The sequence below is a fragment of the Bos taurus genome, chromosome 4 (genome assembly GCF_002263795.3).
Source record: "Bos taurus isolate L1 Dominette 01449 registration number 42190680 breed Hereford chromosome 4, ARS-UCD2.0, whole genome shotgun sequence".
NCBI lineage: Eukaryota > Metazoa > Chordata > Mammalia > Artiodactyla > Bovidae > Bos > Bos taurus.
Genome location: NC_037331.1, coordinates 31063098 through 31084174, shown reverse-complemented (window position 1 = coordinate 31084174; position 21077 = coordinate 31063098). Strand labels below are relative to the sequence as shown.

Here is a 21077-nt window from a genome sequence, read left to right as displayed (position 1 = left end):
AACTGAGCAGAGCACACAACTACTTAAAAACGGAAAGCAGATGGCTTGGCCTAACCTACCCTAGCGGCGCAATAATAATAAAATAGCAGTAATAGTTAACGCGTAAATGTACTTACCACATTCTGAGCATTGTACACGTGATTCATTTAGTGCTGACAACAGTAGTTTGGAGCTGTTCTGATTTTACAGATGAGGAACCGTTAATACCGTGTAACTTGCTCAGAGGGCAGGCGTCTGTACTTGGTGGCAGCAACGTGAACTGAAGGCAGAAAGTGAACCACGGTTTGCAACCATGATACTTTAAAAATTAAGCAGATATAACCTGAGATCTACTGAATCGAGGTTGGGATAGAGACATAAGACATAGGTATCAATATTTTTTTTAACAAGAGGCTGAGGCGCCGTGAGGTTGAAATCTGCTGTTCTATGACGTTAGTCCTACAGAAAGAGCTCCATCAAGTGATAGGGAATGTGAAGGTTAATTAAATCACAGTCTCAAAATGCTACGTAAAGAAACCAGATTAATTTTATCAGGACATAAAGATTTTATTGAGCATGATACCTGTCACACTTGGCTGACACTTCTGAAATTCTGTAAATTTAGCTTCATAAACATTTATATCTGGAAAGGGATTTTCTGAATAACTGAATTTGCTTCTCTTAGTTTTCAGGTAAGGAAAAGGGACAGGAAATAGTCCAGGAAAAGACACCCCCTTGTCACAAACACTCTCCACTGAGTGACTTACTTAACAACATTTACTTCCCATCAGGTTTGTGTTAATAACTGTGCCAAAGCCTTATAAGATATGTGACTACATATAGGTAAGTAATGGAAGGCCTTTTATGAGACCAGTGTTATTATAACAAAGTTAGGAAAAGGAAACTGAGTGTAAACATTAAAACTGTAACATATTACTGAATGGGGTCTGGCAATATATAAAAATGATAATGCATCATAGAATGATATTTATCCCAGGAATATGAGGGTAATTCAACATCTAAAAATCAATCAATGTAATCCACCAGATCCAGTCCAAAAAAGAAAACTGAAAATATGTGACAAACTCTGCAGATGCATGAAAGCATTTGTAAAAATTCAACATTCATGATAAAAATTTTCAGAAAACTAAGAATGTAAGGGAATTTCTTCAATCTGGTATAACCTTACATAAAACATGTAGCTTATGTCATACTTAACAGTAAAAGACTGAATCCTTTTCCACTAAGATTGGGAACAAGGCTAATATATTGCCTCTTATCACTGTTTCCAACATGAGCCAGTGCAATAAGGCCAGACAAAGAAGGAAAAGGTATACAGATTAGAAGGAAAAAAGTAAAGCCATCTTTCTTTGCAGATGACCTAATTATAAACATAAATTATATACATAGAAGATTCTAAGGAATCCACAAGAAACCCACTAGACCTAATAAATGGTTTAGCAAGATCACAGGCAATAAAATCAATGTATGGAATGACATTTCTCTGTACTGGCACAAAAAAAGAACCTGTGAAATGATTAGGTCCAAGTCTCAGAGTGTGCAAAAGCTGTATGTCACACACTTCATAAGCCTGATTGTAAAAAATCAGGAATTAAATAAGTAGAGGATCTATTCATGTTCATGGATTGGAAGATTCAATATTGTTTAGATATTACTTCTCCCCATATTGACTAATCACTTCTATGGCCTTCATCTGACCTGTTGCCCTCATTATACCTGCATAATATAAAACCCATGTTTGGAAACATTAACCTCTAAACAGGGAGCGTCTGGAGTGCAGTCTTCTTTTTTCTGCTGTCTCTCCAGATGCATCGTCACTTAGTCATATTTTTAATATCAGCTCTACAGTGATGACTTCCATAATTCAGATCCCTGTCTTCTCTGAGAACTTTATTATACAATAATAATACCACCACCAAACTCCTGCATCACCTCTGCCCCCTTTGTTCTCCTTATCCTGCCTGACTTGTCCTTTTTTATTTGACATGTTTAAGCACCATGAGAAATTCATTGGCATCCTTAATTTCTGAGATGGTGCTAGATTAACACCTTCTAACTGGAAAGATCAACTTCAAGTCTGCCATTCCTGCATCCCAAAACTTTACTTTGTATTCTTGACTTTTCCTGATTAAATTCTCATTTTATGATCCTTGGAGAGGATGAAATACTGGATGAGTAAACAAACCTTTTTTGAGTATCTCTCAAAAAATTTTTCATGATGAAACTTGACATAAGTTTTGTATTAGGGTCAAAGGTGAAGAAAAATTTCCATTTATCACTAAATTGTTTGTATAAAAAATGCTGTGAAATCAGCTGGTCTCAGTCTTTGTTATTACTCATCACTCCCTTTCCTAAGGAAATACTAAGTCCTCCAAAATTTCCATTGTTTACAGATAAGACTTACCCCAGGTGGGTAAACAGACTACTTATCTCTATCTGAGTACATCAGTTTAGGAACAGTACAGGAATTTTAACAAAAATTGAACTTTTAGGCTTGCTTGGGCCAACATTTGAAATGTAGCTGTTTAATTGAATAGTAACCATTAGTTCTCAAATCTTCAATGTGAAATGTGAAAAAGAGATACCAGTAATATTTTATTCAGTGTTAGATGAATGTGTAACTAGATAACCTGGACCCTTAATGAAGCCTGTCACATACACAACTTTGTCCTGTTTGGTAAATTTCCTCTATAAGGATAACTAGTAGCCTGATCCTATGAAAAGTCACCTTCTCTTGAGAAGTTTGCACAGGTATTTTTGTTCATGATATCAGTGATCTCAAAAAAATAAAATCCACTTCTCATATACCTCCCACCCACTCTTTCTTTTTGTCGTAGGAATTTGCTTTGTTAGGCAGAATAGGCCTATCTGGTTATCGGTGTTACAGGAAGGCCTAGGTGGGGTAGTACCTGAGTGTCACACATCCTCTTGGGGTCCGTGGGTGTCGGATGTGGTAGAGATCGACTCTGTGCCCCTTGAAGAACATTCTGTTGTGGTGTTGAGGACTTGGTGGCAATGGTTTTTAGGAAAAAAACTTTAAATTTGGCCCAATTTCTGGGAAACAAAGGTCCCTAATGCTTTTCCTGGCCTGACATTCAACAAGGATGGAATGGACTCTGGCTTGTCTCGGAGAAGGTGGCTTCTGGCATTGTCACCTGACCTGTCATTTCTTCCTGACGTGGTGGAGACAAGTCCCTTCTGCTCCAGACTCACTCTGCTGCCTGGGCTGCGGGTCTCAGTTCCTGCTTTCTCCGTCCCTCACCCTCTGTTGGTGTTCTCCTTACTTTTGCTTCCGTCCTGTTTGCTTTACAGCCAAACACCTCAGCATAACACCCAGACTCATTAGCAGTAGTTAGACGTGCCCTGACTGTCTTGGCCTCGGCTTTGCCTCTTGCCATTTCCCGCTTCCCTGTGCTGGTCTTTCTGCCAAGTTCCAGCGCCACTCCTTTTCCATCAGAACCTCACCTCGGATATCACTTCTCCCAAGACACCTCTGAATCATAGATCATGCTAAGTGACTGTTGCTTGTGTTGGCAGGGTATTTCAAAGATGGATTTTTCTAAGCCAAGTAAATAGTTTGTAGGTTTTTTTTTTTTTTTTCCATATATGTGTGTGCTGTGCATCTTCTCTTTGTTGCGGGATCATGTTTGAAAGATTCCTGTATAGTTTGTCTTGGTTCTGGTTTGTTCCATGCCCTGGAATTTCACCAGCCTCTTGCTGGGGTTGCCTGAGATTCCTGCTAAAAACTGGCTTTTTGTCAGTTCCTTCCAAACAGGGTGGGGCAGCAGCAGCCTGGCTCGGGGTGGGAGGTGGGGACAGGCCTGCCCCCATTCCCCAGGAACACCCTCTTCCTGACAGAACTCTGATTTGGAGACAGATGTGTTCCCCACCTTCACTAAGTCCCAGTCTAGATTATCTGTTTCCCCATCTATTTGCCATGAAGTGATGGGACTGGATGCCATGATCTTCATTTTTTTGAATGTTGAGTTTTAAGCCAGCTTTTTCACTCACCTCTTTCACTTTTATCAAGAGGCTGTTGAGTTCCTCTTCACTTTCTGCCATAAGGGTGGTGTCATCTGCATATCTGAGGTTATTGATATTTCTCCCAGCAATCTTGATCCCAGCTTATGCCTCATCCAGCTCGGCATTTCACGTGATGTACTCTGCATATCAGCTAAAAAGCAGGGTGACAATACACAGGCCTTGACATACTCCTTTCCCAGTTTGGAACCAGTCTGTTGCATGTTCGTTTGTAATTGTTGCTTCTTGACCTGCATACAGGTTTCTCAGAAGGTAGGTAAGGTGGTCTGGTATTCCCATCTCTTTAAGAATTTTCCACTCTTTGTCATGATCCACACAGTCAAAGGCTTTAGTGTAGTCAATGAAACAGAGTAGATGTTTTTCTGGGATTCTCTTGCTTTTTCTATGATCCAACAGATGTTGGCCATTTGATCTCTGGTTCCTCTGCCTTTTCTAAATCCAGCTTGACCATCTGGAAGTTCTTGGTTCACATATTGTTGAAGCCTAGCTTGAAAGATTTTGAGCATCACCTTGCTACCGTGTGAAATGAACACAAGAATGTGGTAGTTTAAACATTCTTTGGCATTGCGTTTCTTTGGGATTAGAATGAAAACTGACCTTTTCCAGTTCTGTGGCCTCTGCTGAGTTTTCCATATTTTCTGGCATATTGAGTGCAGCACTTTCACAGCATCATCTTTTAGGATTTGAAATAGCTCAGCTGGAATTCCATCACCTCCACTAGCTTTGTTTTTAGTGATGGTTCCTAAGGCCAACTTGACTTAGCACTCCAAAATGTCTGGCTCTAGGTGAGTGATCACATCATCATGGTTATCTGGGTCATTAAGATCTTTTTTGTATAGTTCTACTGTGTATTCTTGCCACCTCTTCTTAATATCTTCTTCCCCTGTTAGGTCCATTACCTAATAGAAACCTAAAGGTCTGTCCTTTATTGTGCCCATCTTTGCATGAAATGTTCCCTTGGTATCTCTAATTTTCTTGAAGAGATCTCTAGTCTTTCCCATTGTCTTATTTTCCTCTATTTCTTTGCATTGTCCACTTAGGAAGGCTTTCTTATCTTCCCTTGATATTCCTTGGAAATCTGCTGTAACCAGGAACAAAACAGGCAGAAATATCTATTCCCATGTCTAGGAGGGAAGTACAATTTCATAAGTAAACAGATTGATGTCAGTTAACGTGGAAAACTTTACACAGATAAAGTAGGAAATGAGCGATAGAGTGATGGGTCAGGAAAGGCCTCTCCAAGAGGTTGATGTGAGGGAAGAGGCAATGTGCAGTGTGGGTGGAAGTGTTCTAGGGTTGGGGACAGTCAGGGCAAGGCCCAGGACAAGAGCATTGAAGGCAGGGCCAGAGAGACCGAAATAGAGTAAAGAGAGCGAAAGATGGCAGCGCTGTAGAGACTTTGGCTTTATTCCGAGGATGATGGGGAGTCATTTGAGGATTTTGAGTGGAGGAGGACCATGATCTAACTTCCATGTTAGCAAGACCACTCTGCCTCTAGATGAGCGATCTTGTGGCTGGGGCAGCGGTGGTTGGAGCAGAGGTGGTAAGTGTTCCAAGGCAAGAGCTGCCTCGAAGACGGAGCTGATAGGATTCAGGGATGGATTCAGTGAAGAGACAATAAGGAGCGGGGATCAAAGGTGACTTCTAACTAGAAGGGTGGAGTTGCCTATAATTAATGTGGAGAAGCCTATAGAGAGGTAGGGGTTTGTTTTGTTTTTAGTGCAGATTGAGTGGAGCGATAATGTGTCCTGTTTGATGGCTGGGGGAACAAGGGCAGAGGTGCACTGGCTTTTGCCATTCCTGTGTCCTTACAACAGCATCCTTAGATATTGCAGACCTCCTGAACTCACAGAGACATCTGCCCAGAGCACTGTAGTTGTAGTCACTAAGTCATGTTCGAGTCTTTGCGATGCCATGGACTGCAGCATACCAGGCTTCCCTGTTTTTCACTATCTCCCGAAGTTTGCTCAAACTCATGTCCTTTGAGTCAGTGTTGCCATCTAACTGTCTCATCCTCTGCTGCTGCCTTCTTTTGCCTTCAGTCTTTCCCAGCAGTAGCGTCTTTTTCGGTGAGTCGGCTTTTCACATCAGGTAGCCAAAGTATTGGAGCTTCAGCTTTAGCATCAGTGCTTCAGTGAATATTCAGGGTTGATTTCCATTGTATATATGTACTGCAACTACTTAATCTGTTCATCTGTCACTGGCCATCTAGGTTGCTTCCATGTCCTCTTGCTACCTCTTATTAATCTCTTCAGCTTCTGTTAGGTCCTTACCGTATCTGTTCTTTATCGTGCTTGTCCTTGCATGTAATGTTCCCTTGATATCTCCAATTTTCTTGAAGAGATCTCTAGTCTTTCCCATTGTGTTGTATTGCCCAGAACACTAGGATTCGGCACTTCCCTTGGAGGATCATGGGGTCAGGCTTGCACTGTTGCCAGGCAGAGACCTTGACAAGTGGCCTTAGGAAATCATAAAAGGGACTCCAGTTGGGCCAGAGCTTCCTGCTGGCACAGATCCTCAGGGATGGGTCTTCCTTCCTAGGGTCACTTCCTTTTCTCTTTCTTTCATCACTTTGCCACTGCCGTTACTGCTGAGTCCAACCAGGGTTTCTCTGTTGCCCTGTCTCTCCGGAGTGTCTCTCTTCCTCTCTTGCTTACTGAGCAGCACAGCCCCCTTAAGATGCAAGTACAACCTTCCCTCGGCATTTGTGGGGGGCTGTTCCTAGGACCTCCATGGATACTAAAATCCATGGATGCCTGAGTTTCATGTGTAAAATGGTGTGCTATGTGTTACGGGTGGTTCTTTCTTTATTCTCCCATGCCCCTTCTGTTTGGTCATCTGTTTTGATCTGATATGTGAGAACTTTACCATCACTGGGTTGCACAAATGGGTATTTACATCGTAAAATAATCAGATTTTATCTTATTTTGCAAAAATATATTTACGAGGGAAAAGGAGTCTGGTATTTCTGGGCCTTTTGGCATTGAGCTGGGCAGGGATGCTAGTGGTGAGGAGGGAAGCTGAGTGGGGGAGCATCGTCCTTCTCTCTTCCATCCGCCCCTCTTATGCTCCCCACTGTTTGCCTGCCTCCCATGTCACAGCAGGGTGGACCTGGGGCTCCTCAGCAGACAGGAAGTCTTCTGAATTCTCAGGTAGGCAGTGGGAGAGTCCCTGAAGCTGTGGGTCTGGAGAAGAGCAGGACCAGATCGGGGTTGTAGGAGGAGAACCCTGGCATCAACAGAAGATCAGATACTGGAGGAGAAGCAGAGACAAGCTGGTTAGAAGCTGGTTAAAGTATGTTATGGAGGCGAGAGCCTCCCAGAAAGGCTTGTGGGGAAGAAAGCAGGAAAGCAGAGCAGAGGAGGATATGGTGATGGAAAGATGAGGAATGACCACAGGGTGACGTGAAGCCGAGTGGTGAGAGGCACTGGAGTACCACTGAGGGCAGGAGACAGGAGAAGGTCACCGGAAGTTATGTCGATCTGAGGGCCTCATAAGATCCTGTGTGAGTGAAAACAGTGTTCTGAGATTGCCACCTAGAGCCATGTTGAGGGCAGCTGGAAGCACAGGGTGAGTTCAGGGAAGATTCAGGGGCTAGAGAAAGACTTGAGAGTTCTGGGTATAGATTGTGGTGATTGAGGGGATAAAAACGGGACATGAGCTGGAGGACGGCGCTCAGGAGAGCATCGCACTGTCTCTCTTAGATGTGCTTCCTTGAGAGACGTTTCTGCCAGGGGTATGTTTTGTGCTAGAAGCATGATGAAAGATAGTTTTGCTTGAACAGAGATGAAATTATTTGTCACTGAACTCGCAACAACTTGGCTGTTACTCGTTGCGTAGCCCCCATCAGTCACATACACTAGAGCTTCCCTTGGAGTTTTGAGTTCCTTTCGGCAGTTTGTTGAAAATGCATTCACAACAGAATCTGTGTTAATGGGAAACACGTCATGCACACAAACTCATCCTTCAGGTGTCTGCTGGGGGCTGAGCAAGAGATGGCACCACCAGCTGCTCTTCACCGCAGATACCGACGGGGCCTTGAAGTCCTTGGTGGTGCTCTTGTGTCTAACGTTCTCAGCTCCTAATTTCCTCTCAGATCTGTTCTGTCACCCCAGCATAATCTTATAAACCTGCTTTGGTGGCTTAGGTTATAAAGCGTTCCAGTCTCTTCTCAGTGTAACTTCATGTGTATGGAAACCTTGTAAGTAGATGTTTTAATAATAAAGCTTATTGTTTGAAATGTTAATTATCAAGGTCATGTTTCAGAGGCTTTGCTGCACCAAAAATTAAGTTATTGGACAACATGCCTGCGCTGCTCCATACCTGTGACATGCCATTCTTGTAAAGGTGGTAGTTTGTAAGTCATTCTTCTGACCTGAAGGGTGGAACATTTTTCCTTTGAAAGGGTTTAGTGACTTTTACAGAAACCGGAAGCCAGTGCCAGAACTGATCCGACTGCTTTTCCTTTGTCCAAGAGCCTCTCCTAGCTCTCTTAGGAGCCAGGAGAAGCCCTTCTGCCCTGTAAGGCTTGCGCTCACGCTGGCCCACTGCAGTTTCTGAGATTGAAATCCATCAGTGGACTGCAGTGCCACGGGGCTGCTCTGCAGAGCAATTACCACCAACGCCCTCCCAGTCCACAGAAGGTGCTGAAAGGAATTGCTTGTGGAAATAGATCTGGGAGACAGTTACATATATTCAGTTGGCGTTAGTCAGTGTTTTTCCCTTTGACCAGGTCAGGAGAAAGAAATGTAATTTTTATAAGGTTTGTTTGAAGTAGATTTTATGTGTTAGCAATGTACATTTATGTGGTGAAAAATTTTTCATGAATTACATTAGAAAGGTGATTTTTCTAAACAAACTGATACCACACTGTGTAAACGTTGTTTGTCTCCTTAGTTATTTAACACATGCATAATTTTCTTCTCAACTGGGCTGTGGTCTCATAAAAAAGAACAAAGTGCTCCTGCTACTGGGATCCATATAATTCCTGTCACAGGACAAGGCTTATAATAGACTGTTTCCTAATAAATTTGTTTGTCGGCTGGAACTCAGATATAGTAGAAAATTCACGTTTCATATTTTCAGAATCTGGATTTAATTTAGACTGACCAGGACTTTCAATACTTAACCACATTATATTCACCCTCTGCTTATTCTCTGTGCATACCCATGTTAGTAAGTATAGTGAGTCAGGATTATTCTTCGATTCATTTGGAGAACAGTAGCAGTCCTTAGGATTTAATTGATGTGTGGGAAAGAGGCTCTTGCTGATGGATTTTGAAGGAATTGTTGGGCTGCCGCAAGTTGCGTTCCTATGGTATTATTGTCACCATGTTACTCACATAAGTTACTTTCACTAATGTATGAAGCAATAATGCTGTTCTTTACCCTGTATTCCCCATAACTCAGTGAATAAATGTGAGCAGGCAAAGCTAAAGTGTAATTTATTCTTTGTTTTTCAAAGATCTCATCAGAAAATTGAAGACTCAGAAGAGAGCAGTGATGAAATTCTTGCCCGTCTAACGTCTGCGGTAAGGCCATGCGATTTCCCTGCCCAGGAGTGCAGAAATAATGAGGGGTCTTGGAAGGGAGGCACTGTGGGTAGTGATGTAGAGAGACACTTGCCCTGTGGCTGCTTGTGGGAGGCCCAAGTCAGGGCGAAAGGAGACAGTGGCATTAACTTGCTCTGCTCTCAGGCAGCCTTTCCTGCAAGATTACAGATTCTGTTGATGGAAAGTTCCTGGAACCTTAGAGAAGGACTTTAAAAAAAAATACTGTATGATTTAACCTAGGGAAAGCTGTGACCTACTGCACAAAGGAGAAAGGACTATATGTTTCATTAGGAGGAAAAAAAGATCAACTCAACCAACAGAAGATCAGTTCTTCAGTTTTTAATGTACTGGATTACAACATTTTCATTATGTCTTTTAAAGCCATTAATTAGAGTCAGTAATTAACCTGTTGGTTGAGGGAAAGCTTATCCCTTTCTTCCCAGAAGAAGCTGGCCATGGTCACTAATCATTAAACTCTGGTTGTTGACAGGCTCTAGAAATCCTATCTCACAAAATCTAGCCTTCCCAAAGCTTCTTGAGTACTTCTTTAACTGTATTTAAAAAATGGTGATTGCTGAAAATCATGCTGGATTGGGTTATGTATGTGAAATGAAACTGATCTTGTATAGTTTCACACCCCAAGTTTTGGCATCTGGGCACAGCTTGAAAGTTAAAAGTTGTCTTTCTTACTCTTCTAGAATGTAGCTTAGAAAAGTAATTTTTGGCTAAATATAGTGATGAGTAGTATAAAACTTCACATGCAATGGAATCTTGACAGTGTGCTAATACAACATGAGCTTTGCAGTTTAAAGGGCTTCCCTAGTGGCTCAGACAAGTAAAGAATCTGCCTGTAATGAGGAGACCAGGGTTCGATCCCTGGGTCTGGAAGATCCCCAGGAGAAGGGAATGGCAACACACTCCAGTATTCTTGCCTGAGAAATCCCATGGACAGAGGAGCCTGGCGGGCTACATACAGTCCATGAGGTTGCAAAGAGTCAGACACAACTGAGTGGCTGACACTTGGGCTACATACAGTCCATGAGGTTGCAAAGAGTTGGACACAACTGAGTGGCTGACACTTCACTTCACTTGCAGTTTAAAATATTGACTAAAGAGGAATACCTGTGGGTTGCAAAGTCATTAATAGCGATCTGTTTAAAAAAAACCCACTCACTGTGTACCAAATACTGTGTTACACACTGTGTGTTTGTATGTGTATGTACACATACCCATGTACACATTACACTTCACTAAAGCCTTGTGAAATAGGTGGCATTATCTCTGTTTTATAGACATGAAAGCTTCTAGCGGTTAAGTAACCTGCCCAAGGTCACCCATCTAAAAAGGATCAGAGCCAGGATCTAAACTCCGGATTTTCTACTTCTTAGTCATATTCTCCTAATCACTGGGCCTCATTTTTAAAATAATGTAACATAGGTAAGTTTCAGAAGCAGTGACTATGTAAGATGTTCTTACAGCCGTACCAGGAAGACAGGCACATTAAAAAGCTAGCTTATAAAACAACTGACAGCTGAGCACCAACAATCAGTGTGTGATAGTGAATCCAAGAACAGCAACAGAGAGCTTGGTTGAAGAGACTGGACTTGAATCAGCATTGAAAGCGGTCAGGCTGTGAGCAGGTGGAGGATGTGTACTCTGGCTGTGGGATTTAATAAAGAAAAGTAAAATACTTTTTGAACAACAGATTAACATGATGTAGACATTTAAGAAACAAGATGAGTTGGATGAAAATCTAGTTTGAGAGGCTGATGAGAACCTAGTTTCTGGTGGTGTTTTGGGGAACCACAAGCAAAAGGAGCATAAAGAATTGTTTAAAACATCAGTAGGACTAGGTAAATGTAGAGGAGGATTCAAGTAACCACAGCTGGGAACTTAGTGGAAAAGTGATGATACTCTTAGGAAGTTGAGTAAAATATATGGAAGGAGAGATGACATAATTTTGGACACTCTGAGTTTGAGGACATAAGGGTGTAAAAATATTCGGGAAACACCTGGAGACGTGAATCTGGAACTCAGAAAGGTCGGGACTAGCGTTATGGGAACCAGTCCAGGTTGTTGATTGAAGAGCAGAGTGGAAGGTGCAGTCTTGGGCAGCACCCAAGATAAGGGGGAGGTAGGGAGAAGAGGCTTAAAACTCAACATTCCAAAAACTAAAATCATGACATCCAGTCCCATCACTTCATGGCAAATAGATGGGGAAAAAATGGAAACAGTGACAGACTTTATTTTCTTGTGCTCCAAAATCAGTGCGGACAGTGACTGCACCCATGAAATTAAAAGACACACTTGCTCCTTGGAAGAAAAGCTATGACAAACCTAGATAGTGTATGAAAAAGTAGAGACATCACTTTGCAACAAAGGCCCGTCTAGTCAAAGCTATTGTTTTTCCAGTGCTCATGTACAGATGTGAAAGTTGGACTATAAAGAACTCTGAGCAACGACGAATTGATCCTTTCAAACTGTGGTGCTGGACAAGACTCCTGAGAGTCCCTTGGATAGCAGGGAGATCAAACCAGTCAATCCTAAAGAAAATCAATCCTGAATATTCATTGGAAGGACTGATGCTGAAGCTGAAGCTCCAGTACTTTGGCCAACTGATGCAAAGAGCCGACTCATTGGAAAAGACCCTCATGCTGGGAAAGATTGAGGAAAGGAGGAGAAGGGGATGGTTGAATGGCATCACCAACTCAATGAATATGAGTTTGAGCCAACTCTGGGAGATACTGAAGGACAGGGAACCCTGGTGTGCTGCAGTTCATGGGGTCACAGAGGGTCAGACACGACTTAACAACTTTACAATAACAACAAAGGGAGATGAGGAGACTGTGATAAGAAGTGGATATACTTATTGGAAGTGGAAGTTTATACCATGAAAGTAAAATTCAAGAGAACTTCTAGAAAGGAGGGGTGGACAGCAGAGTGATGGTTGTATATTTGGTTGAGGTAATCTTACTGGAAACAATCTCTAAGCTAAAAGACTGAATAAATTGAGGTGAGGCGCTAGAGTAGAAATGAGAATAAAGGACACAGTGAAAGGTTGCTGCTGGACCATGAGGAATATCTGGATTCTTGGCTTCCGGAGGAGAAGAATTCAATCCGGGGCCGGAGACGAGGCTTGATCACTGGGAGCTTTTGTGTAATAAAGTTTTATTAAAGTATAAAAGAGATAGAGAAAGCTTCTGACATAGACATCAGAAGGGGGCAAAAAGAGTGCCCCCTCGCTAGTGTTAGAAATGGAGTTCTATACTCTTACTTATTACAGTGAATCAAAAGAATGTCTGGAGGTTGTAAAGACCTTACTAGACCCATTTCCATAATTTGCATTTTAAGATAATAGGATTAGCCAGAAGGTTTTTCCAGAAACTGTCCTCAGGCAAGATACATTATTGTTATATAATCCTAAGGAATGCAGAGGGGAAAAAAGTTTGTCCTTTCTTCCTCCTTGAGAATTCCAGACCCGTCTCTCCTTGGGGACCCCTGGACTTCTTATCAACCTGCCTAGGAATTGACTGTCAATAGGAGAAAAATTCATGTCTTGAATTGATAGCTGACCAGCCTGGAATAATGAAACTATCTTTGAACTGAGAATGTAGACCTTGATTCTTAATTCTTTCAAACAGTATAACTTTGGCCAAATTGAGTGGCGGACTTGACAGTATCTAAGTTCTAAAATTCCTTGGTTCCTTGTGTAAGCATTTATGAAGGGACTGTGTGCTTCCCCACTTCACAGTGTAGTTATTCCTGTTGGCAGTGGTCTGAAAGCTTTGTTACCCAGCTGTTAACACCGCAGAGGATGGGAGATTTTTGCATACATCACTCAAGTGGCAGTTGGCATCCAGCATGACCCTGAAATGCATTAAGGGAAGGTAGAAGTGACATCTGTAAAGCGGAGTTGTTAAAGTGCTCTTCAGAGCTTTTGTGTAATTGGAGGTCACTGGAAGGGGGAGAGCAGTTTCCCGCAACAGTTTACTGCCCTGTGTATTCATCTCCTTTTCCTCAAACTGGGGCGTTTTGTAAATAAGCATTCTTTTTTAAAAAAAATCCTCCTTGTTAAATAGTTTATCTCTTAGTCTCAGCTTAGGTTCATCAGGAAAAAGGTCCTTTCATCTAAAAAATAATATGTAAAATTCTACCCTGGAAGAAAACACAAGTGAGTTTTCATATTAAAGTAACAGGAGAAGGCAGTGTATATAGAAATAAAAATGCCTTGATAATTCGGTCAGATTTACAGATTTTATGCTAGATTTATACAAACATAAACAGTAAAAATGTTTCATCTACGTTTCTAGTGACCTTCCCAAGTGCCTGACATCCAAAAACCTTAAGAGGAAAACCTTGTAAGAAGTTTTCAGCTTAAGGAAAAAGGGCATGACTGTAATAGACTTCTCCCATTATGTGAACTCGACTGTCACACCCTGGGCATTATTATCTGAAAATATTTTGGCTTTCCCTGTGTACATAGGTTTTCTGCCTTAACATCTTAGCCACCTTTCTAATATCTTTTGACTGAACACATTTTGTTAACTTTAAACCTTCTCTTCTTCATTTCCTCTGAGTCTCTGTTAGTCACATAAAGCTAGCAGGCTAGAAGGAGCCCGTGGATGACACAGTCTGCCACTTCCTACCCTGGAAGTTTTGAGCATTATTTTATCTTTAAACATGAATTCTCCCAGGGTACGTGACAAAAAGAGTGTTTAGAATCGATAATACAACTTTTATATATTTGTTTTACAATCCAGGATAAACTAGACATAGAGACATACAGAAGAGTTTTTAGTCAGTAGAATACTGCTTTCAAAGTCACAGTTCTTAGGATGTAAATTTAGGAAATAAGCTAAACTTTGAGACATTTTCAAGAACTGAGAAGTAACTTGGGCATTATCCAAAGACAGGAAGTGGCAACATGGACATGATTAAAGAGGAGATAAAAACTGACTCTAGACTTCAGGTCATGCTAATCAACATCCTAAACAAACCATGTTGGCTTATTTCTGTTACTTCAGGCTAAATTTTCTTGATGTAAATTGTAGAAATAAGAAAACAAACATCCTAGTAAGGTCTGGTGATTTTCATTCACATGGTCCAGTTGTTGAACTGCTGAGCTGATGTGAGCAAGGCTAAGTTGTGAATCGAACATATTAGATGCATGTTTGATGACATGGTTGTATGTGTGGCATTTATGAAAGGGTTGTGGGGGGAGCTGTGATGTGGTCATCTGTGCTGCTTGTCCAGTGAAGTCAGCCATCACTCAGACGGTAAAAGAGAACTGTGCTGAGTGTCCGCACTGACCTGGTGATCGTAATGGAGAAGAGTTTGTGGCCATGTCTTGACAGATGAATTCAGATGAAAAAATATAGTGTACAGAATTTAGGAAGAGCAGTCAGAATTGGATGAGAACAGAATCTAATACCCGGGGACCATTTAAGTAGGCACTCGTACACTCTCATCAGTTCAGTCGCTCAGTTGTTTCCAACTCTTTGTGACCCCATGGACTGCAGCACGCCAGGCTTCCCTGTCCATCACCAACTCCTGGAGCTTGCTCAAACTCATGCCCATTGAGTCGGTGATGCCATCCAACCATCTCATCCTCTGTCGTCCCCTTCTCCTCCCTGATACATTCCCAGCATCAGGGTCTTTTCCAATGAGTCAGTTCTTTGCATCAGGTGGCCAAAATATTGGAGTTTCAGTTTCAGCATCAGTCCTTCCAATGAATATTCAGAACTGATTTCCTTTAGGATGGACTGGTTGGATCTTCTTTCAGTCCAAGGGAATCTCACGAGTGTTCTCCAACACCACAGATCAAAAGCGTTAATACTTCGGTGCTCAGATTTCTTTATAGTCCAAATCTTACATCCCTACATGACTACTGGAAAAAGCATAGCTATGACTAGATACTTTGTTGGCAAAGTAACATCTCTTCTTTTTAATATGCTAAGTTGGTTATAACTTTTCTTCCAAGGACCACGCATCTTTTAATTTCATGGCTGCAGTCACAATCTGCAGTGAATTTGGAGACCCCCACAAATAAAGTCTGTCACTTTTTCCATTGTTTCCATCTATTTGTCATGAAGAGATGGGACTGGATGCCATAATCTTCTTTTTTTTGAATGTTGAGTTTTAAGCCAGCTTTTTCACTCTCCTCTTTCACTTCCATCAAGAGGCTCTTTAGTTCCTCTTCACTTTGTGCTATAAGGGTGGTATCATCTGCGTATCTGAGGTTATTGATATTTCTCCCAGCAATCTTGATTCCAGCTTATGCTTCATCCAGCTCGGCATTTTACATGATGTACTCTGCATATAAGTTAAATAAGCAGGGTGACAATATACAGCCTTGATGTATTCCTTTCCCATTTTGGAACCAGTCTATTGTTTCATGTCCTATTCTAACTGTTGCTTCTTGTCCTGCATACAGATATCTCAGAGGCAGGTAAGGTGGTCTGGTATTCCCATCTCTTGAAGAATTTTCCACAGTTTGTTGTGATCTGCACAGTCAAAGGCTTTGGTGTAATCAATAAAACAGAAGTAAATGTTTTTGTGGAATTCTGTTGCTTTTTCTATGATGTTGGCAATTTGATCTCTGGTTCCTCTGCCTTTTCTAAATCCAGCTTGAACATATGGAAGTTCATGCTTCATGTACTGTTGAAGCCTGGCTTGGAGAATTTTGAGCATTACTTTACTAGCATGTGAGATGAGTGCAATTATGCCACAGTTTGAGCATTCTTTGGCATTGTGTTTCTTTGGGATTGGAATGAAAACTGACTTTTTCCAATCCTGTGGCCACTGCTGAGTTTTCCAAACTTGCTGGCATATTCAGTGCCTCACTTTCACAGCATCATCTTTTAGTATTTGAAAAAGGTCAACTGGAATTCCATCACCTTCACTATCTTTGTTCGTAGTGATGCTTTCTAAGGCCCACTTGACTTTGTATTCCAGGATGTCTGGTTCTAGGCAAGTGATCACACCATTGTGGTTATCTGGGTCATGAAGATGTTTTTTGTACAGTTCTGTGTATTCCTGCCACCTCTTCTTAATATCTTCTGCTTCTGTTAGGTCCATACCATTTCTGTTTTTTATTGTGCCCATCTTGGCATGAAATGTTCCCTCGGTATTTCTAATTTTCTTGAAGAGATTTCTAGTCTTCCCCATTCTGTTGTTTTCCTCTGTTTCTTTACATTGATCACTGAGGAAGGCTTTCTTGTCTCTCCTTGATGTTCTTTGAAACTCTGCATTCAAATGGGTATATCTTTCCTTTTCTCCTTTGCCTTTAGCTTCTCTCCTTTTCACAGCTGTTTGTAAGACCTCCTTAGACAACCATTTTGCCTTTTTGCATTTCATTTTCTTGGGGGTAGTCTTGATCCCTGCCTCCTGTACAATGTCACGAACCTCTGGCCATAGTTCTTCAGGTACTCTGTCTATCAGATCTAGTCCCTTGAATCTATTTATTACTTCTACTGTATAATCCTAAAGGATTTGGTTTAGGTCATACCTGAATGGTCTAGTGGTTTTCCCTACCTTTCTTCAATTTAAGTCTGAATTTGGCAATAAAGATTTCATGATCTGAGCCACAGTCAGCTCCACATCTTGTTTTTGCTGACTGTATAGAGCTTCTCCATCTTTGGGTGCCAAGAATATAATCAGTCTGATTTCTGTATTGACGATCTGGTGATGTCCAAGTGTAGAGTCTTCTCTTGTGTTGTTGGAAGAGGGTGTTTGCTATTCTCTTGGCAAAAGGCTGTTAGCCTTTGCCTTTCTTCATTTTGTACTCCAAGGCCAAATTTGCCTGTTACTCCAGGTATCTCTGGACTTCCTCCTTTTGCATTCCACTCCCCTATGATGTACAGAACATCTTTTTTGAGTGTTAGTTCTAGGAGGTCTTTTAGGTCTTCATAGAACTGTTCAACTTCAGCTTCTTCAGCATTACTGGTTGGGGCATAGGCTTGGATTACTGTGATACTGAATGGTTTGCCTTGGAAATGAACAGAGATCATTCTTGTCATTTTTGAGATTGCACCGAAGTACTGCATTTCAGACTCTTTTGTTGACTATGATGGCTCCTTCATTTCTTCTAAGGGATTCTTGCCCACAGTAGTAAATATAGTGGTCATCTGAATTAAATTTGCTCATTCCAGTCCATTTTAGTTCACTGATTCCTAAAATGTCAATGTTTACTATTGGCATCTCCTGTTTGACCACTTCCAATTTACCTTGATTCATGGACCTAACCATTCCAGGTTCCTATGCAATATTGCCATTTACAGCACTGGGCTTTGCTTATATCACCAGTCACATCCACAACTTGGCATTGTTTTCATTTTGGCTCTGTCTCTTCATTCTTTCTGGAGTTATTTCTCCACTGATCTCCAGTAGCATATTGGGCACCTACCAACCTGGAGAGTTTATCTTTCAGCGTCCTATATTTTTGCTTTTTTATACTGTTCATGGGGTTCTCAAGGCAAGAATACTGAAGTGGTTTTCCATTCCTTTCTCCAGTGGACCATATTTTGTCAGAACTCTCCACTATGACCTGTCTGTCTTGGGTGGCCCTAAAGAGCATGGCTCATAGTTTCATTGAGTTAGACAAGGCTGTGGGTCATGTGATCAGTTTGATTAGTTTTCTGTGATTGTGGTTTTCATTCTGTCTGTCTTCTGATGGATAAGGATAAGAGCCCTATGGAAACTTCCTGATGGGAGAGACTGTGGGAGAAACTGGTTCTAGTTCTGATGGGTGGGGCCAGGCTCAGTAAATCTTTAATCCAGTTTTCTGTTGATGGGTGGGGCTGTGTTCCCTCCCTGTTGTTTGACCTGAGGCCAAACTATGGTGGAGGTAATGAAGATAATGGGGCCTCCTTCAGTAGGCCCCATGCACCTACTGCTGCCCTCAGTGCACCAACCCTGCAGCAGCCACCGCCAACCCACGCCTCCACTAGGGAGTCCTGGACACTCACAGCAAGTCTGGGTCAGTCTCTTGTGGGGTCACTGTTCCTTTCTCCTGGGTCCTGGTCACACAAGGTTTTGTTTGTGCCCTCCAAGAATCTGTTTCCCCAGTCCTGTGTAAGTTCTGTAATCAAATTCCGCTGCCCTCCAAAGTCAAATTCTCTGGGGATTCTCAGTCCCTTTGCTAGATCCCCAGTTTGGGAAATCTCTTGTGGGTCCTAGAACTTTCTTAACAGTGTGAGAATTTCTTTGATATAATTGTTCTGCAGTTTGTAGGTTATCTCCTCGGCGGCTCTATGTTGGGGTTAATGGTGACCTCCTGCAAGAGGGCTTATATCACAGGTTTTGTGACTCAGGTAGCTGCACCCAGAGCCCCTGCCCCTGTGGCAGGCCACAGCTGACACATACCTCTGCAGGAGACTCAAACACAGGTCTGGCTCAGTCTCTGTGGGGTCTCTGGGTCCTGGTGTACTCAAGGTTTTGTTTGAGCTCTCCAGGCATCTCTGGCGGGTATGTTTGGTTCTAAATGTGATTTTACCCCTCTTACTGTCTTGTTGGGGCTTCTCCTTTGCCCTTGAATGTGGAGTATCTTTTTTTGTGTGTGGGATCCAACATTCTCCTGTCAGTAGTTGTTCAGCAAAGACTTGTAATTTTGGAGTTCTCACAGAGAAGATGAGTGCACGTCCTTCTGCTCCACCATCTTGCCAGTGGCATTCCTGGTGCCCTCATATTCTTCCTCAAAGCTGATGTAGTTGATGATTTTCATCAGTGTAGATTTCTCTCTTGGTATGTCTCTGCTCTGTGCTGTTGCTCATTTTCTTCAGCTCATCCAATTTTAGTTTAGAACCACTCTGCATTTGATGTCCTTAGTGGTATTTTCCAAATTCCTTCTCATAGGGTACGTTATCACTCCTCTGAGAAATGCCTCTGACCTTAAAAAAAACAATCTAACCCAAATGACAAATGAAGGTTACTGCTGTAAGTCCTAGAAGATCTTGAAGCAGATGAAACCCCAAGAAGTCAAGAGGACACATAACTTTTGGTGCAAGTGTTAGAGAAGAAGAGATTTGAGATGGAATTTCTTTTTGCAACTCTCTAGGAAAAAAAGACAAAAGACAAAAGAAGAGGTGGTTATAACTGCAGCACATTGTCAACTTCACAGCAAAGTCTTTCCCTGCTTAATGTCTAGAAGTTGTGACATTAACTCCATCAGTTTTTCCATCGGCCATGAACTTGTTCTCTGATGCTCCCTAGCATTCTTTCTAGTAAAAGTCATCTCACATTTTCCCTCTCTGGAATCCTGCTTTACAGGTAAAAAGGACCTGATTTTCCTCTCATTAACTAGGGACTTAACCCGGGCCTATGATTCTTCTCCCATGTCATCTTTTCCTTAGATAGAATCTCTTGGGAAATACTTTTCAGAGAGGCACCAGGAACTGAGTCTTAATGAACAACCAATTGTCCTGTGTCACCAAAAGCATAACACAGGAAACTCAAAGACCCCAGCTCCCCAAGGCTGTCAGCTGTCTCACTCCTCTCACTCATTTGAAACTCCTCTCCTTTGCCATGTCTAGTCTTTCTCCTGAACCTTCCCTTGTTTTCTTTAAGGTTTGTCTTTCGCAAGAATCTGCTACATCCTTTCTGAGTCCAGAAGCATATACAGTGGCTAGGATCCCTTTAGTTCATCCTTCTGGATGAACCTATGAGTTGGGTTTGATACAGTGGAGAAATTCCTTTTTGGGCAGTAGTGTCTGAAGAGAGGGCTTCCCTAGTGGCTCAGATGGTAAAGAATCTGCCTGCAGTATGGGAGACCCAGGTTTGATCCCTTGGTCAGAAAGATCCCCTGGAGAAAGGAATGGCTGCCCAATCCAGTATTCCTGGGGCTTCCCTAAAGAGAATGGTGACAGCTTTTTTGATTGAAATTGTTCACATTGGTACCAGTTCAGGAAGAAGAAATAGCATGGGATTTGAGCTTTGCCGAATGTTTAAAAAGTTAGAACTTTGGAGACTTATTTAAGAGATGATACATAGAGTTAGTAAGGTCTAGAAATAATCTTAGGTTAGGGGAAGAGGGGAGAATCTGTCACACTGAGTACGCAATGCACACCATCCAGTGATGAATTTTGCCACATTTAGAAATACGGCTTTTTTAATGCTGAAGTACTGATCTCCACTCACTCTTTTTCTGGGCTAGCTGCCTCTTCCTTTCCAGGGAAGAGAGAAATGGAGTGGAGTTAATCTCCGTTTTCTGAGTCTGTCACAGACCTGAGTGAGCATGTTTGTTCAGAGAATAAAAATAAGTGACTCCTCCAGGGAATGACTCACCTTGCATCTGGGTACTGCAAGATCTTGAACACCTTGCCACCTTATATTTCTCATCTGTGGGGAACGTACAATTCCCACGTGGAATTGTAGCTTGGTTCCAGCCCTTCCAAGGGCTTTAGAGCTGCTACATGATTTGGGGAAGGTCAGGTGGATTGAGATTTGAGAGGAAATGTCAAGTCAGGCCCAGGAAGACAGATCTCGTTT

The 21077-nt window shown here is 42.0% G+C and overlaps 1 protein-coding gene across 2 annotated transcripts in view; it reads left to right on the top strand.

Annotated features, from left to right (window-relative positions):
* Positions 1–21077, top strand: part of RAPGEF5 (Rap guanine nucleotide exchange factor 5) — a 235203-nt gene that overhangs the window by 59130 nt on the left and 154996 nt on the right. For both annotated transcript variants that reach the window (XM_010804110.4, XM_005205289.5), the window contains exon 6: positions 9506–9572. In XM_010804110.4, coding sequence (XP_010802412.2) covers positions 9506–9572 — 67 coding nt within the window. The remainder of the gene's footprint in view (positions 1–9505; positions 9573–21077) is intronic.